At 42.6% G+C, this 21,872-nt stretch overlaps 1 protein-coding gene across 5 annotated transcripts in view; it reads left to right on the plus strand.

The window, feature by feature from the left end:
- LOC113573753 (rho guanine nucleotide exchange factor 4-like) overlaps positions 1-21,872 on the plus strand; it is a 96,101-nt gene that overhangs the window by 27,286 nt on the left and 46,943 nt on the right. For 4 of the 5 annotated variants that reach the window (XM_035530641.1, XM_035530640.1, XM_027004245.2 and 1 more), the window contains one exon: positions 16,297-20,188. In XM_035530641.1, coding sequence (XP_035386534.1) covers positions 19,528-20,188 — 661 coding nt within the window. In that variant the 5' untranslated portion in view covers positions 16,297-19,527. Of the gene's footprint in view, positions 1-16,081; positions 16,129-16,296; positions 20,189-21,872 lie in introns of those variants that run through there. The other variant, XM_027004260.2, reaches the window with a different exon arrangement.

The raw sequence follows: 21,872 nt of genomic DNA on the forward strand, positions 1-21,872 counted from the left end.
GTGTTATATCATCTCCAGTGATAATATGAGACCAAACTGCAGAAAATCAGCACCAGATGGCTCAAGATTTAAAGTGCTCAGGGTTTTTGTTGTTGACCCTTTATTTCAGATGAGAAACTCGATAAGTATTTGTGCTGTGAGCATCCCTCAGCATCAGAGGTCAGGACATGGCTGGATAATGTTCTCTACTGGGAGTCACAAGCAATTACTACTGTGTTTCCCATATAGCTGAGAGCTGCAGGGGCTTTTTTCAGTTGTGCTTTTCTACTTTGTTTATTTTTTCTGTCCTGGTAAGCAATCAGCCTGAGCCTTATAAGGACACATGTTAGGGGGGTTCTTTTACACTGGTCCATGGGTCAGGCTTGATTTCTGGGGTGTCTGTATGCCTATGAGGTTTTATTTTCCAATTGAGGAGTGCAAAAACATCTTGCCTCAGGACCAGTTCTGAGACTACATAAAGTTTGGCTTTTAAACGCCTTTCATCTTACAGAATTCTTCTTCATTTTTTGGGCGTTCCCAATGTTCTAACAGTATTCAGGAACAGTTAAAGGAATAGGTGAGCAAAAAATGAAATTTACACAACTTGCGACTTTTCTTAGCTGTGATCCAACTCTATTTAGTTCACTTGAAAGTAGTATGATGCTTATTGGTGCGCATAAGCTTGCTTCTCTTACATGTAGCTCCATCTTCCCTTACCTGTAGCTCCAGTTCAAAGCAAAAGAAGCAAAACACTAAAAATATTTGGGCCAATCAAATACATTTAGGGTAAATGGAGAATTGTGTACATTTTCACTGAACTATTCCTATATATAGCGATAGGGGCAATATTGGAACATCAGGTAAGTTTCCATATCAAAGACTGTAGGCCATAAAATGTGAATATCCTACAGTCTGCAGACCCTCTTGTGTCATCACAGTCAAGTCAGAAGTGTTGAATGACCATCATTAAGCTGCGCTCAGAAACACATTTTATGCTTACATATATCTTGTTTACCCTGGACGTTACACTTCTGTGATTGCTACACCTCTTCTAGGTTTATATTAACAGTATAACTCAGAAAGCTAAAACTCTACTAATGCTAATATATCAAACTGATGAAATTATGTTATTTGCCTCATAACACAAGGGCCAGGAGATGGCATTTTAATCAACTGTACATTCTCCAGCAGCTCAATGAAAGAGTATCTCCCAGGGATGCACAGTGCATATACAATAACACCAATCCTCCTTTGGCATATAGTATTGCAATCATGTGGTCGGTGTTCTCTGTAGTTTCCAATAAGTCTTGGATCTATGCCTGTTCTACAAAAGTACCTGAAATTAAAGCCATGGGACCAGCATTGTTCTGTGTGTGTTATGAAACAGGACACTGTGAAAGAGAGCATGCATATTTAATTTAATTTATTAAATTAACTGGACATCCAGTTTGTCTTCTTGAAGTCTTGACTCAGAACCCGCAGCTATGTTTAGTGTTTTACAATGCACCTATCTCTTCAATGAAATGTTAAAGTGGTTGTTACGACCCTATTATCTACACCTTTCAAGAGCTCAAAATCTAGGACCAAAAAGGGCGCAACATAAAACACGGAGATGCACTCTGCACGGGGTTTTCAGTGATGTATTTATTATTTTCTTGTTATATACGGGAACACATACAAAACACATACAAAATATATACACAACATAAACTGAATCTAAACAGGAGTGTTTCTTCAGGGTGGGCTTTCCGCCAACACAACAAACAAAAAGTAGTAAAGTGAATTCAATCATAAGCTTTCCTAAAACAAAAGAAAAGAAAAGAATCTCTCTTACCTCAGCTCCTTATCACAAAAACAGGAATACAATAACAAAGCAAAAAGAACACGGCACCCACCCCTACAATGGCAAACAATAAGAAAAGAACAATACTCAATATTTCTGGCAATCAAATATCTGTATATGACTCGTAGTGGTCCTTTTGAAATGGGCTGTAACAATTCGACACTACTAATGGAGCATTACATGTAACTACTCGAGGCCCTGTGCATAAAGCCTCCTAAAGATCAAGTACACTCCTAAGGCTCTATCTAAGAGCCTAGCTAGACAGCAAGTACTAACTCATTAGGTTCATAAAGAACCTGGGCCAGAAAAAGAGGACAGTCAACCTCAACACCCCAGTCTCAAAAAGAGTCTACCACAGGCAATGCTTGTATCAAATAAGAGCCCTACAGAGCAGCGGCTACCATGGCACACATGGTGTCTACTGAGCAAGACACCATGGAGCACCTACACATTCGCAACACAGATATTTAACAGGAGGTTAATTATGCCTTTAACCAATCAGGTTGTCCATTGTTGTATTGATGTCATCTTGACAGCGCACTGGTTCTTGGGGCACCCTTGTGTGGGTAACCTGAAAAACTAATTCTAACACCACAGCATGAAGAAACAACTCAAAAAGTCCCAAGGACGTAACAGTGGTAAAGTAAGCAGAGATAATTTATTAGTTTTTATTTTTTTATTATTTTTTAATTATTTAATTTAATGATTTATTTAATACAACAACATTTAATACAACAACATTTAATACAACAACATTTACTAAATAAGTAGTTTTAGGGTTTGTTTGTTTGTTTTCTATTAGTTTTTATCTATTTTCTCCAAATTTTAGTTGTGCCCATCAGCTAGCTAGTTTTCCCCTGCCATATGACAACTACCAACTGAGGAGGGTTCAGGCGAGCACGTTTCCACATGTGTAGCCAAGCACTGCATCTTTTCGAGCTGCTGCCCACACTTGATGGACACAGGGCAGCTGAACATACTCAGGGAAAGGCGCTATCTGTCCTCATCAGCAGAACACTTGCTTACATATTCAACGAAAAACATATTCATACAGTTACTATCATAGTGAAATAAACCCTGTCATATTCAAAGAAACTATCATATTCAAATAAACAGCCTATAGATAGCTTAAGTTGAAGATACTGTCTAAATGAATGAGTTGGCTATTTCAGATAACATGTCCATGATCAGTGTTACACATCATATTTACATTGAAGGCCACAAAGGAGCAAAATGAATCTGCTTCTTCCCAGTCAGCCTGCCAGAGCACTGGAGGAGAGTAGGCCTTGTCTCAGGCCTCATTTCAGAGTTGAGTCTTTGGCCAGCCAAGCTTTCAACATGTGAATGTGACTGTGTGTGTGAGTGTGTGTGTGGGTGTGTGTGTGTGTGTGTGTGTGTGTACGCACGCCATTCGCACATTTGTGTGTTGACCTTTCTGATGGACCATCTGGGCAAAGAGCTCCGTGATGTGTCGATGACTGAGCTGTCCTACACACCCAACGAGTCTTCCGGTCACAGGGCGGCTAAGGCCCTATCCACAAAGCCTCTTCCCATCAATGAAATGATGTAATGAACAAGTTGAGTCCTTAGTCCTGGATGACCAAAAGAATCTAGCACTGTTCCATTCAGTTCCCACTGAGTGCATTCACCTCATCAGTTAACTATCATGTCAAATTGCATATGTTAAAGCAGGGAAAGATCTACATGAAAAGATTTTGATGAATTTATGTAGTTGCTGTCACGGCACAGCCCCCTCCTCCTAGACTCCTCCCCATGTTCGTTTGACTTTTGTGTGTGTGTGTGTGTGTGTGTGTCCACGCCCCTCCTTTGTTAATTGGTCATATGTCACACCTATCCTTCGTTATTGTCCTTGTTAGTGTGTGTATTTAAGGTCCTGTTTGGTTGTTATTCTTTGTCGGTGTTTGACCCCACGTTTCACATGCCTCTCTGGTGTTGACTGTGCTTGTGCCACTCAATTGTGTGTAACCGTTTTATTATGTTTTGTCTGCTAGCTCATTCTTCGTATTTTAGTTTCATTCCTTGTTGTGATAACAAACGTTTATGTTGTTTAAACAACAACTCGCCACTTCATCCTGCCTCACCTCCCAGCGTTACAGTTGCTACTATTGTTAATTAGACCATACAATTATGATATAGAATGATAGCTACAATTATTGCCTTCACAAAACAATAATACTTGGAACAATAAAAGAATCATGGTAATAATGTTGTTAATAATGTAAGCAATGTAAAAGAAATCACATTCTTCTAAGTTGCAGTTTTGATGTGAAACTGATGAGTAATTCATCCCTAATCTGAGCTCAGAATGTAAAATGGATTAATGTCTGCCTTTTCCAATGCAGCCCTTATTTATGACTCAGGAAGCTCCTGCAGCGGCCAGCTGACTCAGCCGAGCAGAGCCAGGAGGCATGTCAGCCCTGGCCGAACTGCCTCGTCAAGAACACGCCTGCACTGTCTTTAGTTAGAGTCGCCCTTACTGTCGGCCCTTCTCACCACAGATGTGCTGTGTGAAGAACAAAATGTCAAACATCCTCCAGGACACAGTGGGACCATGCTACATACAACATGAATAGCAATAGCCAACAGTACAGACTATGCAATTCTGATAAATACAGACAACGGTTCCACTGAACAGTAAATACAATAAATACACATAATAAACTATTCTCAGTACTTATGAACTTGTGAGCACAATGAACTATACAAATCTCTGCTCAGTACATTAAACCATAACAAAGCAGTGCACAGGACTCAGCCGTAGCCTAGAGAGTAGGCAGTGTGTAATGGGGTTGGTGGATTACTGGTTTTACTTGTACTACACAGCACATGTTGATGTTGCTAATATGTTAAATACCTCAGCACTATGATTATCCAGTAGACATTGGGTTTGTGATGTTAAAGGTTGTGATGTATTTGTGTTAGTATGGTTAGCACCATAGTTGTGGAAATAATTTAGTGTGGGAATAAGTTATAGTACATTTGACTCAGCTAATGATGGGCATGACAACCAACTTATAACTTTAAAGATGAAAGTTTGCCCGTATGTACAAGCAGACCATGGACCAGAAGAAATAACATTTTGTTCCAGTGCATGCTAAGTATATGGAGGAATGATAATAAACTTGTACTTGACTTGAACTTGACTAGGCTGTAGATGAAGCATTCTCTACATGAAACACAGTGTGCTAACTGTGTGCGTCAGACATGCATTTCAATAACAAAACATACGTCTCTGACTCACACAATGAGTTATTGCTTTTGTTTAGAGGATTCTAAAGGGATGGTTTTGGATTACAGAGCTGAAAGGTGAGAACTGCCTCATCATTCCCTTCATTCCCATATTACTGCCACAAGTGCAGAATTTCCAGTTCTGCAGAAATACTTCACTGGAGAAAAATATCCCTATTTCTCTGTGTAATAGATCAGGATGTACCAGTGCAACATGAAGTCAAAATCTTAAACACTGTTGAAAGAAACTCTTGCATGGCCAGAATGGACAGCGAGGGATATGAGAGGGTTGACTGTAGGGCTGATAGCGAGGGATGTGAGAGAGTTGACTGTAGGGCTGACAGTGAGGGATATGAGAGGGTTGACTGTAGGGCTGACAGCGAGGGATGTGAGAGGTTTGACTGTAGGGCTGACAGTGAGGGATGTGAGAGGGTTGACTGTAGGGCTGACAGCGAGGGATGTGAGAGGGTTGACTGTAGGGCTGACAGCGAGGGATGTGAGAGGGTTGACTGTAGAGCTGCCAGCGAGGGATGTGAGAGGGTTGACTGTAGGGCTGACAGTGAGGGATGTGAGAGGGTTGACTGTAGGGCTGACAGCGAGGGATGTGAGAGGGTTGACTGTAGGGCTGACAGTGAGGGATATGAGAGGGTTGACTGTAGGGCTGACAGCAAGGGATATGAGAGGTTTGACTGTAGGGCTGACAGCGAGGGATGTGAGAGGGTTGACTGTAGGGCTGACAGCAAGGGATGTGAGAGGGTTGACTATAGGGCTGTCCCACTCATTAATACTCAGAACAGGATTTTTAGAGCAAAACACAGATCACATTTTTTTCTTTTCACAGCAGTTCAGACAAATTTGCAAATAAGTCATAATGTAACTGATCAGTGTGAGTTGCCCACAGTCATTAACAAAACTTGGACTTTACTTTGGACATGAAAATGGATGCAGTGAGACTAAAGATGTAAGGAAGGGTTGCCAGTCACTTTAAATGAGACACACATTTTCCTGTGTGATGGGAAATACCCTGGGGTGATATGCATGGGCTTTTTTTCCTGATAAGAGCTTGCGCTGCTACATGCTGAACATAAAGATTTAAAAGTTTAAAGCAGACAGGACTGTCAAATGCAGGTGTTTAAAGGCCAAAGTGTTGCATTTGTTACTGTTATATTGTCTTGACAGATATCTTAAAACACGTAAATTAGTGTTAAATAAGTCTGACAGCCATGCTTTGAAGGAATGTAGCCACCCTAAGCCAGATCCTCCGTCACCAGCAAACAAGCCTGTGATGAATTACTTCTGGTCATATGACTTGGTGATTGTGGTTTTGGTTTCATGGCAAGAAATCTTATTCAGTTAAATGACAGATGAGGAAGGCAAGAGAGTACCAGGGCGGGCACTGTTTTATCTGCACCTTTCATAGCCAGACCCTTTCGCTGTCTCTCCTCCAGTGTTGCATGTGAAATCAAGGTTCTTGCCTGGTCCAGCAGTGTGAACTCACAAATACCACTAATTCTGTGCCTGGGGACACCTCTACAAAGGACTGGTGAGACGGGTACTTCGGGGAGGTGCCCCCTTTGCTGTCTGCTCAGATTCACTCACTTGGTGGGACTGCGTCAGCAGCGGCTTGCATCAAAGCATATCTCATGACTGAAGGAGACAGTGAGCTGTGTAGCCAGGCATGGAGTTCAGACAGGAGAAACTGGAGCGCGTTTTCACGGCCAACAGCGACTTCAGCACTGTTTGTTTTCAGCAACAAAAGAGAAACAGAAGTAAGGTGTGCTTATGAACAACAAAGACCAGGGCAATCTGCTTTCTACTGAAGGAATTCCTCTGCACTTCAGCAGATATCCAGAATGATCCTCAGTCACCATTATTTCAAAAGGACATGGTGAATCTTCTCAAGGCAGTTAATATATATTCTCTAGATGAATATGTTTTATACCCCAGGTAGTAAAATGATGTGTGCCTGTAAGTCCATGCAGTCAACCTCCATTATTTCCTATGAGTCTTGTATACAGAGTCATTGACATTTATGGAATTTAGTAGATGCTCTGGTATTCAAGATACTAGTAAATTTGAATAATGTTAGATATAGGAGTCAATGCTGGTACCTAGAAAGAAATACAAAATGAGCATAAGTGCAATAATTATCAATAAGGGATAGAAGGGTTCAGTTGTAGTGCAATATATTTCCAAAAGTACAGGATTAGTGCGTCAAAAATACTCCACAAATAAATATTCTTAAAATACTCCACAAATAAATGAGTTTTCAGTCTGCGTTTGAAGACAGAAAGAGAGAGTTGAAGTTTGTCCCACCATCTGGGAGACAGGTCAGAGAAGAGTCTTGATGCTTGGCTTCCATGAGACTTGAAGGAAGGTGTTTCTAGCTGAGCCATACTTCAGGTTCGAAGTACTTGAGGTATGGCTCAGGCTTTGATCATTGTCATTACATATGGAGGAGCTGGTCCATTCTTGGCTTTTTAAGTGAGCATAAGGGTTTTACATCTCAGGCGAGCAGCTACTGAAAGCTAGTGAAAGGAACACCGTAGTGGTGTAACATGGGTGAACTTCAGACGACAGGAGCAGGTGGAGTCAGTGTTGTGACATATACAGGCTGCGGCCTGACTAATCCTGAGTGATTAATTTTACTCTATGTAGAATTTATTAGAAAACCCACACAACACACAGACACACACAAACACACACACACGCACACACACACACATGCAGTGCACACACACACGTTGCACTGACTTTGTCTTTATTCACATTCACTTGAAGCTTTAAGCTGTACCAGTACCAGTACTGAGTAACAATCCAAGTTGCCTAGAAAAGAACATTTTTTGCTTAGTTTCATGAGCTGTCAGTCTGCCTGGAGCTACCTCACGTTTACAGCTACGGAGGAGGAGAGCGCAGAGCCAAGACCCATTATTAGATCTATTATTGGACCGGTTATTTGACCCATAATTACCCTGCTTTCTTGCCTGATGCACTGGACCCAGCGGAGGAGGTCATGCTCTCTGGTAGCTGAGACTTACTGGTTTAGAATCTGCCCTGAGCAAGAAGGTTCAACACCTTTGTGTCACAACAGGCTCCAGGGATGGTCTTAATACCCCACCCCCCACCCCCGCCCACCATCCCACACACACACACACACACACACACACACACACACACACACACACACACACACCCATATGGAATGTACAAAGCTCAGGTTTCTTCCTTCCCCTGTCAGCCCATAGAGATAGAGGGTGACCTCACTCTTGGAGATTCAGATCCAGACTCAGGGGTGTTACTGAAACGACATCCTCCATATCGTCAAATCCATCACTCTCCTCCAGGCAAATGCTGTTCTGACTACACTTTATGAAGAGGTGAAGAAAATAAAAAGATTTGTTTTGTGCATGCCTGTCTGTTGTATGTGTGTGATTTGAGCATGATTGTGTTTTGTGTGCATGTCTGTGTGTTGTGTTTCTGTTTCTGTATCTGTCTCTCAGTGTGCATTGTGTGTGTCTATGGGCAGTATACTTGGCTATAAATAATAGCAGGGATGCCATAGCTTTGTTAATAATTAATTAAGGGGCAGATGTCATGTATGCATGGATCTCTGTTTTATCCTCTTGTCAGAAATAAAGTACTGTACTCTCTCTCTTACACACACTTCTCTTAGACACAGTTTTCTTACACACATGCATCTTACAAACACTTGTCTTACACACATTTCCAAGAATTCTCTTATGCACACACCTCTCTTATGGTCACACCCACACCCAGACTCACAGTGCAATTCTTTTCTGATTGCCTTGCTCTGATTCAGCCATGTAAGCGCCGAGCTGCTTCTGCCTGGCATAAGACCAGAGTCACTCTTCCTCCGGAGATCCGACAGGATAGAAGGTGCTCAACTGTGCACTCTCTGTGGGACATACATGCACACACACACACACACATTCGCACACATGTGTGCATGCTCTGGTCCATCTGAATGAATTGTGGATATAAACACTTGTTGGAGCATGCTCACTGTGCACACTCTGAGCAGGGTGGCACAATAGGAGCCGTGTGTGTGTGTGTGTGTGTGTGTGTGTGTGTGTGTGTGTGTGTGTGTACATGCGCACAGTCTTCTCTCTCTCTTTCTCTGAATGAGCAGCTCCCACATACATTCCCTGTTAGCCAACCTGGAGGTGGAGCCCCTGAACAGTCTCATGAGTGTATAGCACTGTGTGTGTATGTGTGTGGGTGAGAGAGAGAGAGAGTGAGAGAGAGAGGGAGAGAGCGAGAGAGAGAGCGGCAGATTCTCCGAGTTGAGAAGCCACCTGCTTTCTACTTTTGCTGATGGAAAGGGCTCTGAAGAGAGCTGATCTGCTTCCCTGGATGACTGCAGGTATGAATGTTAGAGTGAGGAGTGCAGGCTCCCAGATACGTTTGGCTTGTGCATGTGTATTGTGTGGCCATGTGTGTGACTAGCATGTCTTTGCTGCTTTGGGGACATCTGTTCACTCGCTTCAGCTGCTCTGCTTCTGTAGTTTGGTTTTCTGAACCAGAAGGTGCTAATATATTATTAAGAGTACAATACAGGTTTGGCTTTTTGAAAATTGCTCGTTGTCTTAAGTTCTGGTACATAGTGCTATGTTGGGGCACTCTTCCTGTAACATTTCTGTTACAGTTTTGCTCTATATCAATGTGGATGATAGTAAAACACACACAGATCCTCAACTGTGGTCAGTGTTACATAGTTTTAGGTATTTTGATCTTGGCCACTACCACCATCATTAACTTGTGCGTTAAGGTGTTTTAACTCCATGTGTTTGCCGAATGGCCGAGCATTTAACCATCGTTAACTCACATTACAATGACAGTCTCCACCCACCCACTTCTGTAACAATACACACACCTGCACACCACAGCACAGCATGCATCGGTGCTCCTCACACAGAGCAGCACTCCCTGGTTCCACATGGAGGCTGCTCGCCACCCTTTAACCCTTATTATGTTTAGACACAGTCCAAACAGCAGATATAACCCAGCACACGGACAGATACGATAGCCTGGGCTGGCTTCGACTTAGATGCTGATGATGATACAGTGCCTTTGTACTTCAGTAGTGTGTGTGTGTGTGTGTGTGTGAGAGAGAGAGACAGAGAGAGAGAGACAGACAGACAGACAGACAGACAGACAGAAAGTGTGACTGAATGAAAGAGACCACATTCTAAAGTCAGTGGAAGCTCCAACCTGAGCAGATTATGTAGTCATACCTATTTAGAAATATTAGGCTGTCATACATATTTCACATAAAGTGAATTTCCTATCTTTCGCTCATGCTTTCTTGCTCTGTTTTTGTTTCTGTTTTTTCATCTCTTTGTTTTCTTTCTTTCCTGGTCACTGCGTGATGCAGGAAGATTGGCTCTTTCACATCAGCTCTTACCATATTGACACATTTTCAGTGGGACCGCCGTGAACAGCACCTTTCATCTGCTCGGCCTGTGATGAATGCTCTGTTAGCTGTTCACTTCCCTGTGAGGTTACGCAGTGTGCTGATTTTTAAATTGTAGTTTCACGCGCATCTTCACATCCAGAGTATTACGGGAACGCGAGCACTTACGAGAACGCAGCCTAACAGGATAGGTGCAGCTTCCTGTCAGCTAGTGTGACCAAAGGTGAAAGATTTCACACTAGCGTGGTGGAGCCAGTCAAGCCCCTCTTCAGCCCTCAGTCCTGTATTACTGGATGCACAGCCAATGGAAGCTTTCTGAGCAGCCATTTGTTTTTACTGATGATAAATAAATGTTAAACAAATAAGTTAAATAAATAAGTTACCTGGGTAAGGATTTTTTAGACATACTGTATATGAAGATCCTGATTCTATCCTTATACCAAGGTTCATGATAATATAGACAGGGAGAGGATGGTGGATGAATTGTATAAGGCACCAGATGGACTAGTCTGTCACTGTACATTCACACTGTGCACCAAAATAGGTGTAATGACCACCTAATTAAGTGTGAAGATGTATTAGATAGATGTTGATGTTATGTGCGCAAAAAAATTTTTTATTATCTATAAAATGAACATTGAGTCATTATTATTGGCCCTCTACACAGTCGCAGGAATCCTCAAACTGCCAGATTTGGGGGGAGGGTACTTTCTTCTGGTCTCTGACGCTTCTGTTGGGGTATTATTTTACACAGACCAGCATCTTGACCTACCACGAGCAGATCATTTGAATAGCACAGGATTTTGCAGTTAGCTGGTAAACCCAGGTGTCTGGACTTCTCTGTTGTCCAATTGGCTAATCCTGGGTTTTGTCTATGGTTCTTTAAGTAATAGCCTCTCAGAGTCTGCTTAACAGGGTACTTTTTCTCATTTAAATTTTCTTTCCACATTGTGATGCACAACCTTTTGCCATTCATTGATGACCATAGATGGCTGCTGTTCTGTTTGGATTGCAGGCTTTGATCATGTAATCCACTCTCACAGGCTTGGGCCTATTTGCAGAGACCAATGGGTGTGGCCAATGGCCAATACACAACCAGTCTAAGGTCTTTTTATCTGTTAAGTGACTCAAGCTAGTTGCCTGCAGTTCTGTTCTTGTTTGTATGAGCACTGCCATTTGGTGGCGTCCAAAGGATGATTGGTTTCTCCTTTGAGTCTGGTCCTCCTGAGGGTTTCTCCTTATGCCCAGGTGGAATTTTTACTTGTCATTGTCATCTTTGGCTTGCTCATTGGAAGTCAAATTCATAAAACATATTACCAGGCCTACTGTGACATTAAAAGCAAATTGATCTGTGATAATATATTTCCTCTTTCATAAATGTAGATTTTACCATTTGCTTGAAATATAGTGACTCTACATTTTATCCACATTTGCTTGAAATATAGTGACTCTACATTTTATCCACATTTGCATATGACGTTAGCTATTCATAACAGAACACACAAAAATACCACTTGTAAATTACTCAGTAAGAAGCCAGTGTGGATTGGATGATCTTTTCTCTAACAATGTTTGGCCACACATGCAAGTCAAACATTGCAATTGCAATAGTAGGATCACATGAAGAGAAAGGTGACAAGCTTGAGCCTAATTCCATGAACTTTTGGCATGAGAAATGCAGAGCAAGAAACTGTAAGCAGCTATTGACTGATGAGAGATACAGTTTGCTGCTCTGCCATGATGTAGAAAATTACTAAAGTCATGCAGCTGAGGAAAGTTACAAATACATTACAATGGGCAGTTTTCAGCATACATTTACATTTTTGGTATTTAGCTTACACTTTTATCCAAAGCAGCTTACAGTTCTGACTGAACACAACTTGAGCAATTGAGAGTTAAGGGCCTTGCTCAGGGGCCCAATAGTGACAACCTGGCTGTGGTAGGGCTTAAACTGGTAACCTTCTGTCTATTAGTCAAGTACCTTAACCACTGAGCTTCCACTGCCCTGAGCATACCACTTATCTCATGACTGGGTTAGTCAGTCTTTTGTCTCACAGTGTGGATAATCAAAAATAAAAAATTACATGTAAATGAGACCATACATATTAAAATGCCTGGTCTCATTTACATGACATTTTTGATTGGCTTTCACATTGAGAGGGGATTAATTTACCACAGCAGTAAGTTGACACTTTAAATGCAGTTAAATTATTGCCACAGTGACTTTATGAATGTAAATGAAATGCTGTGTCACAAGATGTTTGACAATGCCATGACAAGATTTTGTGCACCTTAGTGTGTATACCATCACGTTTTATAAATCTGACTCAGTGTCTCTTAAAATTGATTTTAAAACAACAAAATTAACTTGAATTGGATTGAATGCCATCTGACTTAAGATGTTGGGAATGGAAGTTGCAGACCATCTCTCCAGAGGTGTTTTTTTTTTTCTGTCATGTCTGATTTAATTTTTTAGTCTTTTTATTATTCAAAATTTAATACATCATGTAACTGGCAAGCTCTTTATGTTTATTTGGATGTGTTAGAGCACTGCTTCTCAGTTCCACATTGGTTTCCCCAGACCCAGACATATTTTGCATGTGGCTTGTTCTCAATTCTCAAGTCCTTCATAAGATGAGTCAGGTGTGTTACAGCATCCCGGACTCAGGATCCCCTTCACAATCTGGGTTATAGTAGGTTTATATCAGGGTTATAACAGGTGAGATGTCATGGTACGGCCCCTCCTCCCAAATGTCTCCCTGTGGTGTGTGTGTGTGTTCATTCGTTCATCCGTATGGCCACGCGATCTCTGTGTTTCACACCTGCTCCTTGTTGTGTGTTGCTAGTGTGTGAGTATATAAGTCTTTTATTTAAATGTGAATATTGTTGGTGTTTGACCTCATGATTGTTGTGTTTTGTGTGTATCAGTAAACGTTGTTGTGCGTCACATGACTTGTCTGTGCATCCTGCCAGGCCTCCCCACGTTACATCAGACACTCAATTCTGCAGTTCTTTGGATCTGGATACTCCTCTGTGATAACTATATCAGACTTCAGTGGGTTTGCTCAGTGCCTCGTAATAAACCAGGACTTAATCTTTGCTTTGATAGCAATCTCTCCACTCGAGTCCTGCTGGAACAGCATGTGTGCTGTGACTTCAGTTTAACAGCATGTGGGAGTGCACCAGAGATGCACCGTCAAGGCAGACAGCAAGCCCACAGATGCCTTCTCACCTACTTAGATTCCTCAGCAGCCTTGTAGTTTTTTGCCACTTACCTCCTCCTGCTTATGTTTTTGGATGCTGAGAGGAAACCAAGCAGTTCTGGGAGATCAATCATAGACAGACATGGAGGCAGACATAGAGGCAGATGTGGAGGTAGACTTGGGGGTAGACAGCAGCTGGACAGAGTGATGGGATGTGGATAGACCCACCACACAGCACCTTGTGCTCCCTCCAATGCTTTTGTACTAAATGCATGTGCTAGCTCATCTCTTGTGTCTTCCAGAGGACATGTGGGTTTTGTAAGACATAACACAGCATTATAAATAACCTACAGCAAAAAATTAAGTTTCGCCGACTTGCTGACATTGACTGACAACTCTGAACAACTGCTTGGGGCCCAGTCATGTCTCCGCTTGCCTAATAATCACCTCTCAAAGGGAGCATACCTAGCAGGTAATGTACTGCTAATGTACTGGTTATGATGCCTGCGTAAGCATTCTGTGATCTTTGTAATCTTTCTAATGAATTTTGTGCTAAGATCATATTGTAGTATTCAGAAGGTACTGCTCTTAACCTATAACTAACTCTCTCTCTCTCCCTCTCTCTCTCTCTCTCTTTCTCTCTCTCTCTCTCTCTCTCTCTCTCTCTCTCTGTCAATGAAGCTCAGTTCAATATAATGTGCTTTATTGGCATGAGAAATAATGATGCTGTGTTAAACTTATTTAGTTGATGTGGAATGTGTTGCTACATTCTAGCCTCTACACCTCTGTTGCTTTTAGATTCACCTGCTGTCTCCTTCTGTGGTGTAGCTTGGCAAAGCTAAACTCAGTACTCTAAGACTATTGCTGCTTGTGGATTGTGAAGAGGGTGCAGAATGTTTGCCATGCAAATAAATGTACTGATCCATAAATGGTATAACAGTGACCACAGTCACCAGCTTGTTGGTGCAAGCTCTGACAGCACACAGCACCTGTTCCAGTTCACATAGGCCTACTTTACAAAGGCTCAGCATGATGAGCAAACGTAATACTTACATGTACATACTTCTCCAGGGAGACACAAACACCTACAGTGCTCCACAAACATACAAACTCACACATTTACTTTTTTATTTAAGTGTGCAATTTAAAATACATGTTTAAAAGATGCAAATCTTATCAATTCTTATTATGCATGAATTTTCCAGTTAGGCATAAAAATATCACCATGTCAGTATCACTTATGCACAGCACAGTAGAAAATCTTTACAATTAAAATAAAGCACTTTTTCCTCTGTTTTTCATGCTGATAGATTCCAATCAATGCAGATATGGAACAATATTTTGCAAGATGTTTCACTTTTACCTTTGGGAAACTGTAAGCTCCTTATGATTAATCTGAGCACATGACCAAAACTCCCAAATATACACACAACCATTGGGAACATTTATAGCTAAAATTACTGATCGACTGCAAGGAACTGCACAGTGAGCAAACAACAAACATACTATACTTCACCAATGAGTACTATACACACACATAGCAAATTCTTCAGTGTAGAATTATCACTTGGAGGGCCTATCTTTGTCCAGACGGATTTAAACTGCAATTGTGGTTTTCAATGTGTGTGCATGTGTGTGCGTGTGTATGCCCTTGTGCAGATTTTCTGTCACAAATAGCATAAATTATTTGTCTTTGGTTAATAGGTCTTGTTTTAAATTCAGATTCTAATATGTTATGTCTAACATATTGACATATGTAATATGACTAATATAAAGGTCAGCTTTAGCACACAGCACGTTTTGTGGTAGAAAAGTGTGTGTGAGCGCTTCCTGGTTGACAGGCTCTCTCTCACGTTCTCTTACTGTCCCCCCTCTCACACTCTCTTACTTTCTGTCTTTCTCTCATTCACTCTTACCATCCCTCTCTTCCTTTCACTCTCTCTTACTATTGATCTCTCACTCTAACTTACTGTTGCCTTCTCACTAACTCAATCTGTCCCTTTGTGTCACTCTCTCATTCTCTCGTAGCAGAGGCTAATAGAAAATAATAGTAAACTCCTTCATTCTTCACCACATATGCATATGTCAGTAATGTTTGAATAATATCAAAAGTTGCGTAATTTAATAAACATCCAGAAAAAAACTGCTAAACCTGAAAAAACGTCTCCCTGAAAACTGACTGGACGTGGTCCGAATATTTTAATTTGCATGCTTGATTGATATCTCTTGGTCAGCATTCCCAACCTGCTATGACGCTCAAAGAGAGCTACATACTGCAACGCCAGCAGGAAAAATAGGGATTGTTCAACCCTGCACGTTTCAATCTTCTGATTTTGAGAATTATCATGTTTGTTAGGTTGGCTTTCCATTGTTTGTTGGCATCACTGCCTAGGTTGCTCAAACCTGAAGACATCAGTCAAGTAAGAATGTGTGAAGCATGAATCATGATAGTTTTGATTTTACTGGGATACTGTGTATCCACAAGACCAACATTAACACAATTAGAATGCAATTACGGATTTAGGTTCCCTTTAAAATGAAACTGAAATCTCATTGTTTTTAATTTGTTTGGTTTTTTTTCCTTACAGGTCCAAGAAGCTCTTGAGGAGGCTCCAAACAACAGCAGTGGGCCAGTCGATTGTGATTTGGGATCAGACTTGCGAGAATGGAAGGAGTCAGATGGTTCAGATTCACGCTTTGACTCGCGACGTGACTCGCACTCTGACTCACAACGTGACTCATTCTGTGACACGTGGAACGGCGATCTGGTGTCAGAGCTGAGCCCCAACGACGAGGGCAGCTCCTCAGTCCTGTTGGGGGCGGAGCACCTTTGCACAGGACAGCATGTGGTGAAGTGCCTGGAAGCAGTGGAGTGTAAACCGCGAGTAGTGAAGAGCACGTACTGCAGAGAGTGCGTGCAAGAAACACAACACAGCAGCACACTTAACACAGTGTGCAAGGAACTGAACACACAGCACAGAAAAGCTCACAGCGCAGACACAGACAGATGGCATTCACACCAAATACATACACACGGCACACATAGTGATAAACTGTTTACTGAACACGCCATCACACGCAACACAGAGGAACTTAAAACGCCTGACACAAACACCCACAGCACCAGTTACACAGGAAATACGCCCATTGCAGGAAAAAAGTGCACAGAAGCATGCAGTGAAGCGATCTCAGAAAACAAGGGCCGAACACATCCACGCCTCCCTGTGTCTCCCAGCGAAGCAGATTTCCCAAATGAAAACTGCACAAGATTGCCTAACAAAGACAATACAAACACACACAACACTGAAGAGGAAGACAAAGCCTATACCTGCACATACAGAGAAGAGGAGGGGTGGGAAGGCAACAGTGAGAGACTCAGTGAGAGAGACAGCTCTGAAGCCACAACACAAGCATGTCACAGTGTCAGCATTTGTCATTCTGAAATAAATAGCCCAGACACACATAGTACAGAAATACACACGTATATTAACAGTAACACAAATATACACTGTGAAGACTTACACATTGAGAAAAATTACATATCAGGAGTACACACATCATGTAACACAGAGGTGATAACCCAAGAAGATACCAGTTTACAAAACACAGTCACACAGTTTTCACCATGTAGATATACACAACACAGCCAAAACACAGAGTCACAGGTGGACATCCCATTCACACAACGTATAGGAACGTTTGGCATCACAGTCACAGACACAGGTAATGCAAAAAACACAACACACTGCCAGCAAAGCCATACTCTTAACTCATGTGTAGAATGTGACACTCTTACACTAAGGTCACTACCCTGCCAGCTGCGGAGGTCAGATACACACTACACAAGCACAGTCAGGGCAGTCCACACACACCCACAAAGCACAGCCGAGGCAGATGAGCACAGCTCCCACAGCAGCACACATGAAGAGCAACACAGCCAGTGTGGTATAGACCAGCACAGCTTGCAACACTCAGGGTCATGTGACCTCTGCAAGTGTGCCACAGCCAAAGCACACCAATTAGAGGTGAGCAAAGCATTCTCTAGCATTTCAGCAGGAGAGAGGATACACAAGAGTGGGACAGACAGAGGACACACCACACTATCCCATACCAGGGAGAGGGGAAGGTGCCCAAACTCAACAAATCTCCTTCAAGAACCTCCAGGCGTATACGTGACAGACCAAGGCATAACAGGAGATAGCTCTGAGAGGCCGGAAGACGCAGAAAACCCCACAGCACTTGCCTTCAATGGACATGACGCCCAGACACACATTCACAGTGGTTGTAACAGTGGTGCTAGTCTTCATGACACAGGATGTGTATCAGGTGTGCAGTGTCACGTTAAGCCTCCTGTTTGTGTGTTCACAGAAGTAGCAGATCAGATCGTGAACTCTCCAGGGGCACCAGAGGAGGCGGTACTCCCCCCTGCATTAGCTCCCTACCTGTTGTTTGTTCCTGCAGAAGGGACACGGGCTGAACAGAGAGGCTCTTTTGCATTGCACACTGGAACAGATTCTGATTGCTTTAAAGAGCGACAACAAAAGCTGAAACAACAGACCCAGCAGTGGCAGACAGAGCACGAGTTCCTGCTCTGCTCCAAGATCTGTGAGGATGGTATCAGAAACTGTGAAGATGTTAGCAGAAGCTGTGAGGATGGTATCTTTCTGCCCAGTTCCCAACTTTCAGACCTGCAGGTCCAGGTGAAAAACAAGTGTAAGACATCTTTCAACAAGGGATGTGAACAGCGCACACCAGGGCACGGCAGAGTGAGGGGACGCTTGTTTGAGGGGAGGAGGTGCAGAAAAGAGGAGGTTAGTGAGGAAAATCCCTCTCCCTGTAACCTTTCACTGGGGCCCACTTCAGAGGCCAGAGCTGTGGAGTACCTGACGAACCACGACGTCCTCAAATCCCACAACCCAGAGCTCCAGCTGTCCTCCAGTCTTACCCCAGACAGGGACAAGTCACGTCACTCTCTGCCTGTAGAGGAGGAGGAGGAGCCAGACAGGAGCCAGGAGCCAGTGTGGTTGGAGCAAGAGGAGATCAGTGTTTATCTTAAACAGGGACAGAATGTACAGGGAGCGCTGTGTCCGCTGCAGTCAACCATACACATAGCAGGCCTGTCTGACCGGCCCAGTTTAACAGGCATTAGCACTGAGGAATGTGTCTTGTCAAAGCCATATGGACATATTTCTGTTGAAACGCATGATTCCATATCTACTGAATGTCAACCCCCACACATACAGCCTACTGTCGGTGCAGAGAAACAGACGCCAATTATTGATTTGGAACACAAGACAGACGTCAGTCTTCCTCACACAGATGTCACGGTGACCCTGCATCCGGGAGCTAGTACAGTTAAAATTACTGTAGACCCCCACAATCACTTGCTTGAGCAGGACAAACTGCAGTCAGATCAGCTTCGGTCTTGTCAACGCCTCCTGGCTTCTAGCACTCCATACTCAGAGGACACAACACACACCACAAATGCAGTGTGTGTAGAGAGGTTTGTCTCCTCAGACTGTGAACAGTGGCTGGGGCCTTTTTCTGATGGTGCAGAGAGTGATTCGGAGAACAGTGACCAGACAGACTCCTTTTCTCAAGGCAAGTCCAATCACCAAACCTCTGACAGACACCAGGGGTCATTTCTACAAGAATTCCCATGTCTGCCATGTCCCCTCGGCTACAAGCCTCAATGGAGTAGTGAGGACTCTGCCGTGTCTGAGCTGGGGGAAGACTTTGAGAGCATTCACTGTGATTTCTACCTGCTACAGGTTGCGAACGAGGAGACGCATCAACAGAAAGGGTGCCTTGATGCCCGCATGTGTTTACATTCTGAAACCAGTGAGAAGAATACTGTCAAAGACTTGTGTGATGTTCAAAAGAGCCATGTAGACCCGAAACCTTGCGCTGACACACATCTCCTGCAATTTTCACACATCAGAGTCGAATGCTTTAAACAATCCACACATTGCAAAGACAACCAACACACACATATACACCCATCCCTCTGTGGTATCTGTCTACAAGAGGCTTCCATAGACTCTTCCTCTTCCCAGCCAAGCCAGCCACTTTGCAAGGTGCTTGAACCAGCAACAGTTCATCTGGGTGCGAGGGGTCTGCTCCAGCAGGACAAGGTAGATGATATCTATCACCCTTCCCAGGCATCCTCTGACTTGGTGAATAGCCAGAACAGCATTCCCACGCAGAGTCCAACCCGACATTCCCATACAGAAGGAGACCCTGTCCTGCTCTACTCCCAAAGCCTGGAGCCTATTCCAGAGACAGAGCGCTGCTCAGACAAGAATCCTCTCCCCAAACATCCCGTGGATGAGATCTCTCTAGGGCAGGAGGAAATGAAAGAAGTCCAGACCAGAAGTAGACATATGAAACCTGCTGAGACAGAGCAGGACATCCTCAGGATTTCCTCAGATACACTGATATTGTCTAGACAAAATCCACCTGTCTTTCAGAGCTGTGCAGGTAACTCTCTTATAAAACCCTTATGAACAAAAAGGACTTGCTAAAAAATCTGGTTTTTCAAATGTTTATAGTGGAAATATATTATTTCATATTATTTCCTAGTAACTTTTATTTGGGTTGTGATTTAAATAATTTTAATTAATTATCTGATATTTTGGCCATGTTTGAAATGTACTTCTGATTTATTATCCAGGTAAGCAAAATATCTCACATAGACACATACCCTCCCAACTGCAATAAAACTAAATTGGACTAATTAAAGTATGAATAATATGAGGTGATTTGCCATTGATTTATAACTTGAAACATATAACTTGAAATTTATATCATATACATTGCCTGGCCAAAAAAAAAAGGTCACACACTCTAATAATGTGTTGGAATGCGTTTAGCTTTGATTACGGCATGCATTCGCTGTGGCATCAGTTCCACAGGCTTCTGCAATGTCACAACATTTATTTCTGTCCAGAGTTGCATTACTTTTTCCCCAAGATCTTGTATTGATGATGGGAGATTTGGACCACTGTGCAAAGTCTTCTCCAGCACATCCCAAAGATTCTCAGTGGGGTTCAGGTCTGGACTCTGTGGTGGCCAATCCATGTGTGAAAATGATGTCTCATGCTCCCTGAACCACTCTTTCACAATTTAAGCCTGATGAATCCTGGCATCTTGTCATCTTGTAATATGCCCATGCCATCAGGGAAGAAAAAATCCATTGATGGAATAACCTGGTCGTTCAGTATATTCAGGTAGTCAGCTGACCTCATTCTTTAGGCACATAACGTTGCTGAACCTAGACCTGACCAAATGCAGCAATCCCAGATCATAGCATGCCCCCACAGGCTTGTACGGTAGGCACGAGGAATGATGGGTGCATCACTTCAGTCGCCTCTCTTCTTACCGTGATGTGCTCATCACTCTGGAACAGGGTAAATCTGGACTCATCAGACCACATGACCTTCTTCCATTGCTCCAGAGTCCAATCTTTATGCTCCCTAGCAAATTGAAGCTGTTTTTGCCACTTAGCCTCACTGACAAGTGCTTTTCTTAAGGGTACACAATTGTTTAGTCCCAATCCCTAGAGTTCCCTTCGCATTGTGCATATGGAAATGCTCTTACTTTCACTATTAAACATATCCCTCAGTTCTGCTGTTGTTTTTCTACAATCTGATATCACCACACATTTAACTGATCGCCAATCACGATCATTCAAGATTTTTTCAGACCACATTCCTTCCTCGAAGATGATGTTTCCCCACTGTCATTCCACTTTTTAATAATGCATTGTACAGTTCTTAACCTAATTTTAGTAGTTTCAGCAATATCCTTAGATGGTTTCTCTGCTTGATGCATGCCAATAATTTGACCCTTCTGAAACAGATCAACATCTTTTCCATGACCACAGGATGTGTCTTTCAACATCGTTGTTTAACAAATGAGACGCCACTCACAGCATCAGTTAGGATTAACTTGTTGCCTGCTAAAACATAATCACCCATGCAGTAATTATCCAATGGGAGGCTCTTACGTATTTGCTTAGTTAAATCCAGGTGATAACCTTTTTTTTGGCCAGGCAGTGTATATCAAGTTATTATTTATACCTTGAAACATATATCCATAAATCAGGTCTTATTCTCTACAGCACACATCACTTTCTAGAGATATTAATTGTATTAATTTTGGG

The sequence above is a fragment of the Electrophorus electricus genome, chromosome 10 (assembly GCF_013358815.1).
Source record: "Electrophorus electricus isolate fEleEle1 chromosome 10, fEleEle1.pri, whole genome shotgun sequence".
NCBI classification, from domain to species: Eukaryota; Metazoa; Chordata; class Actinopteri; order Gymnotiformes; family Gymnotidae; genus Electrophorus; species Electrophorus electricus.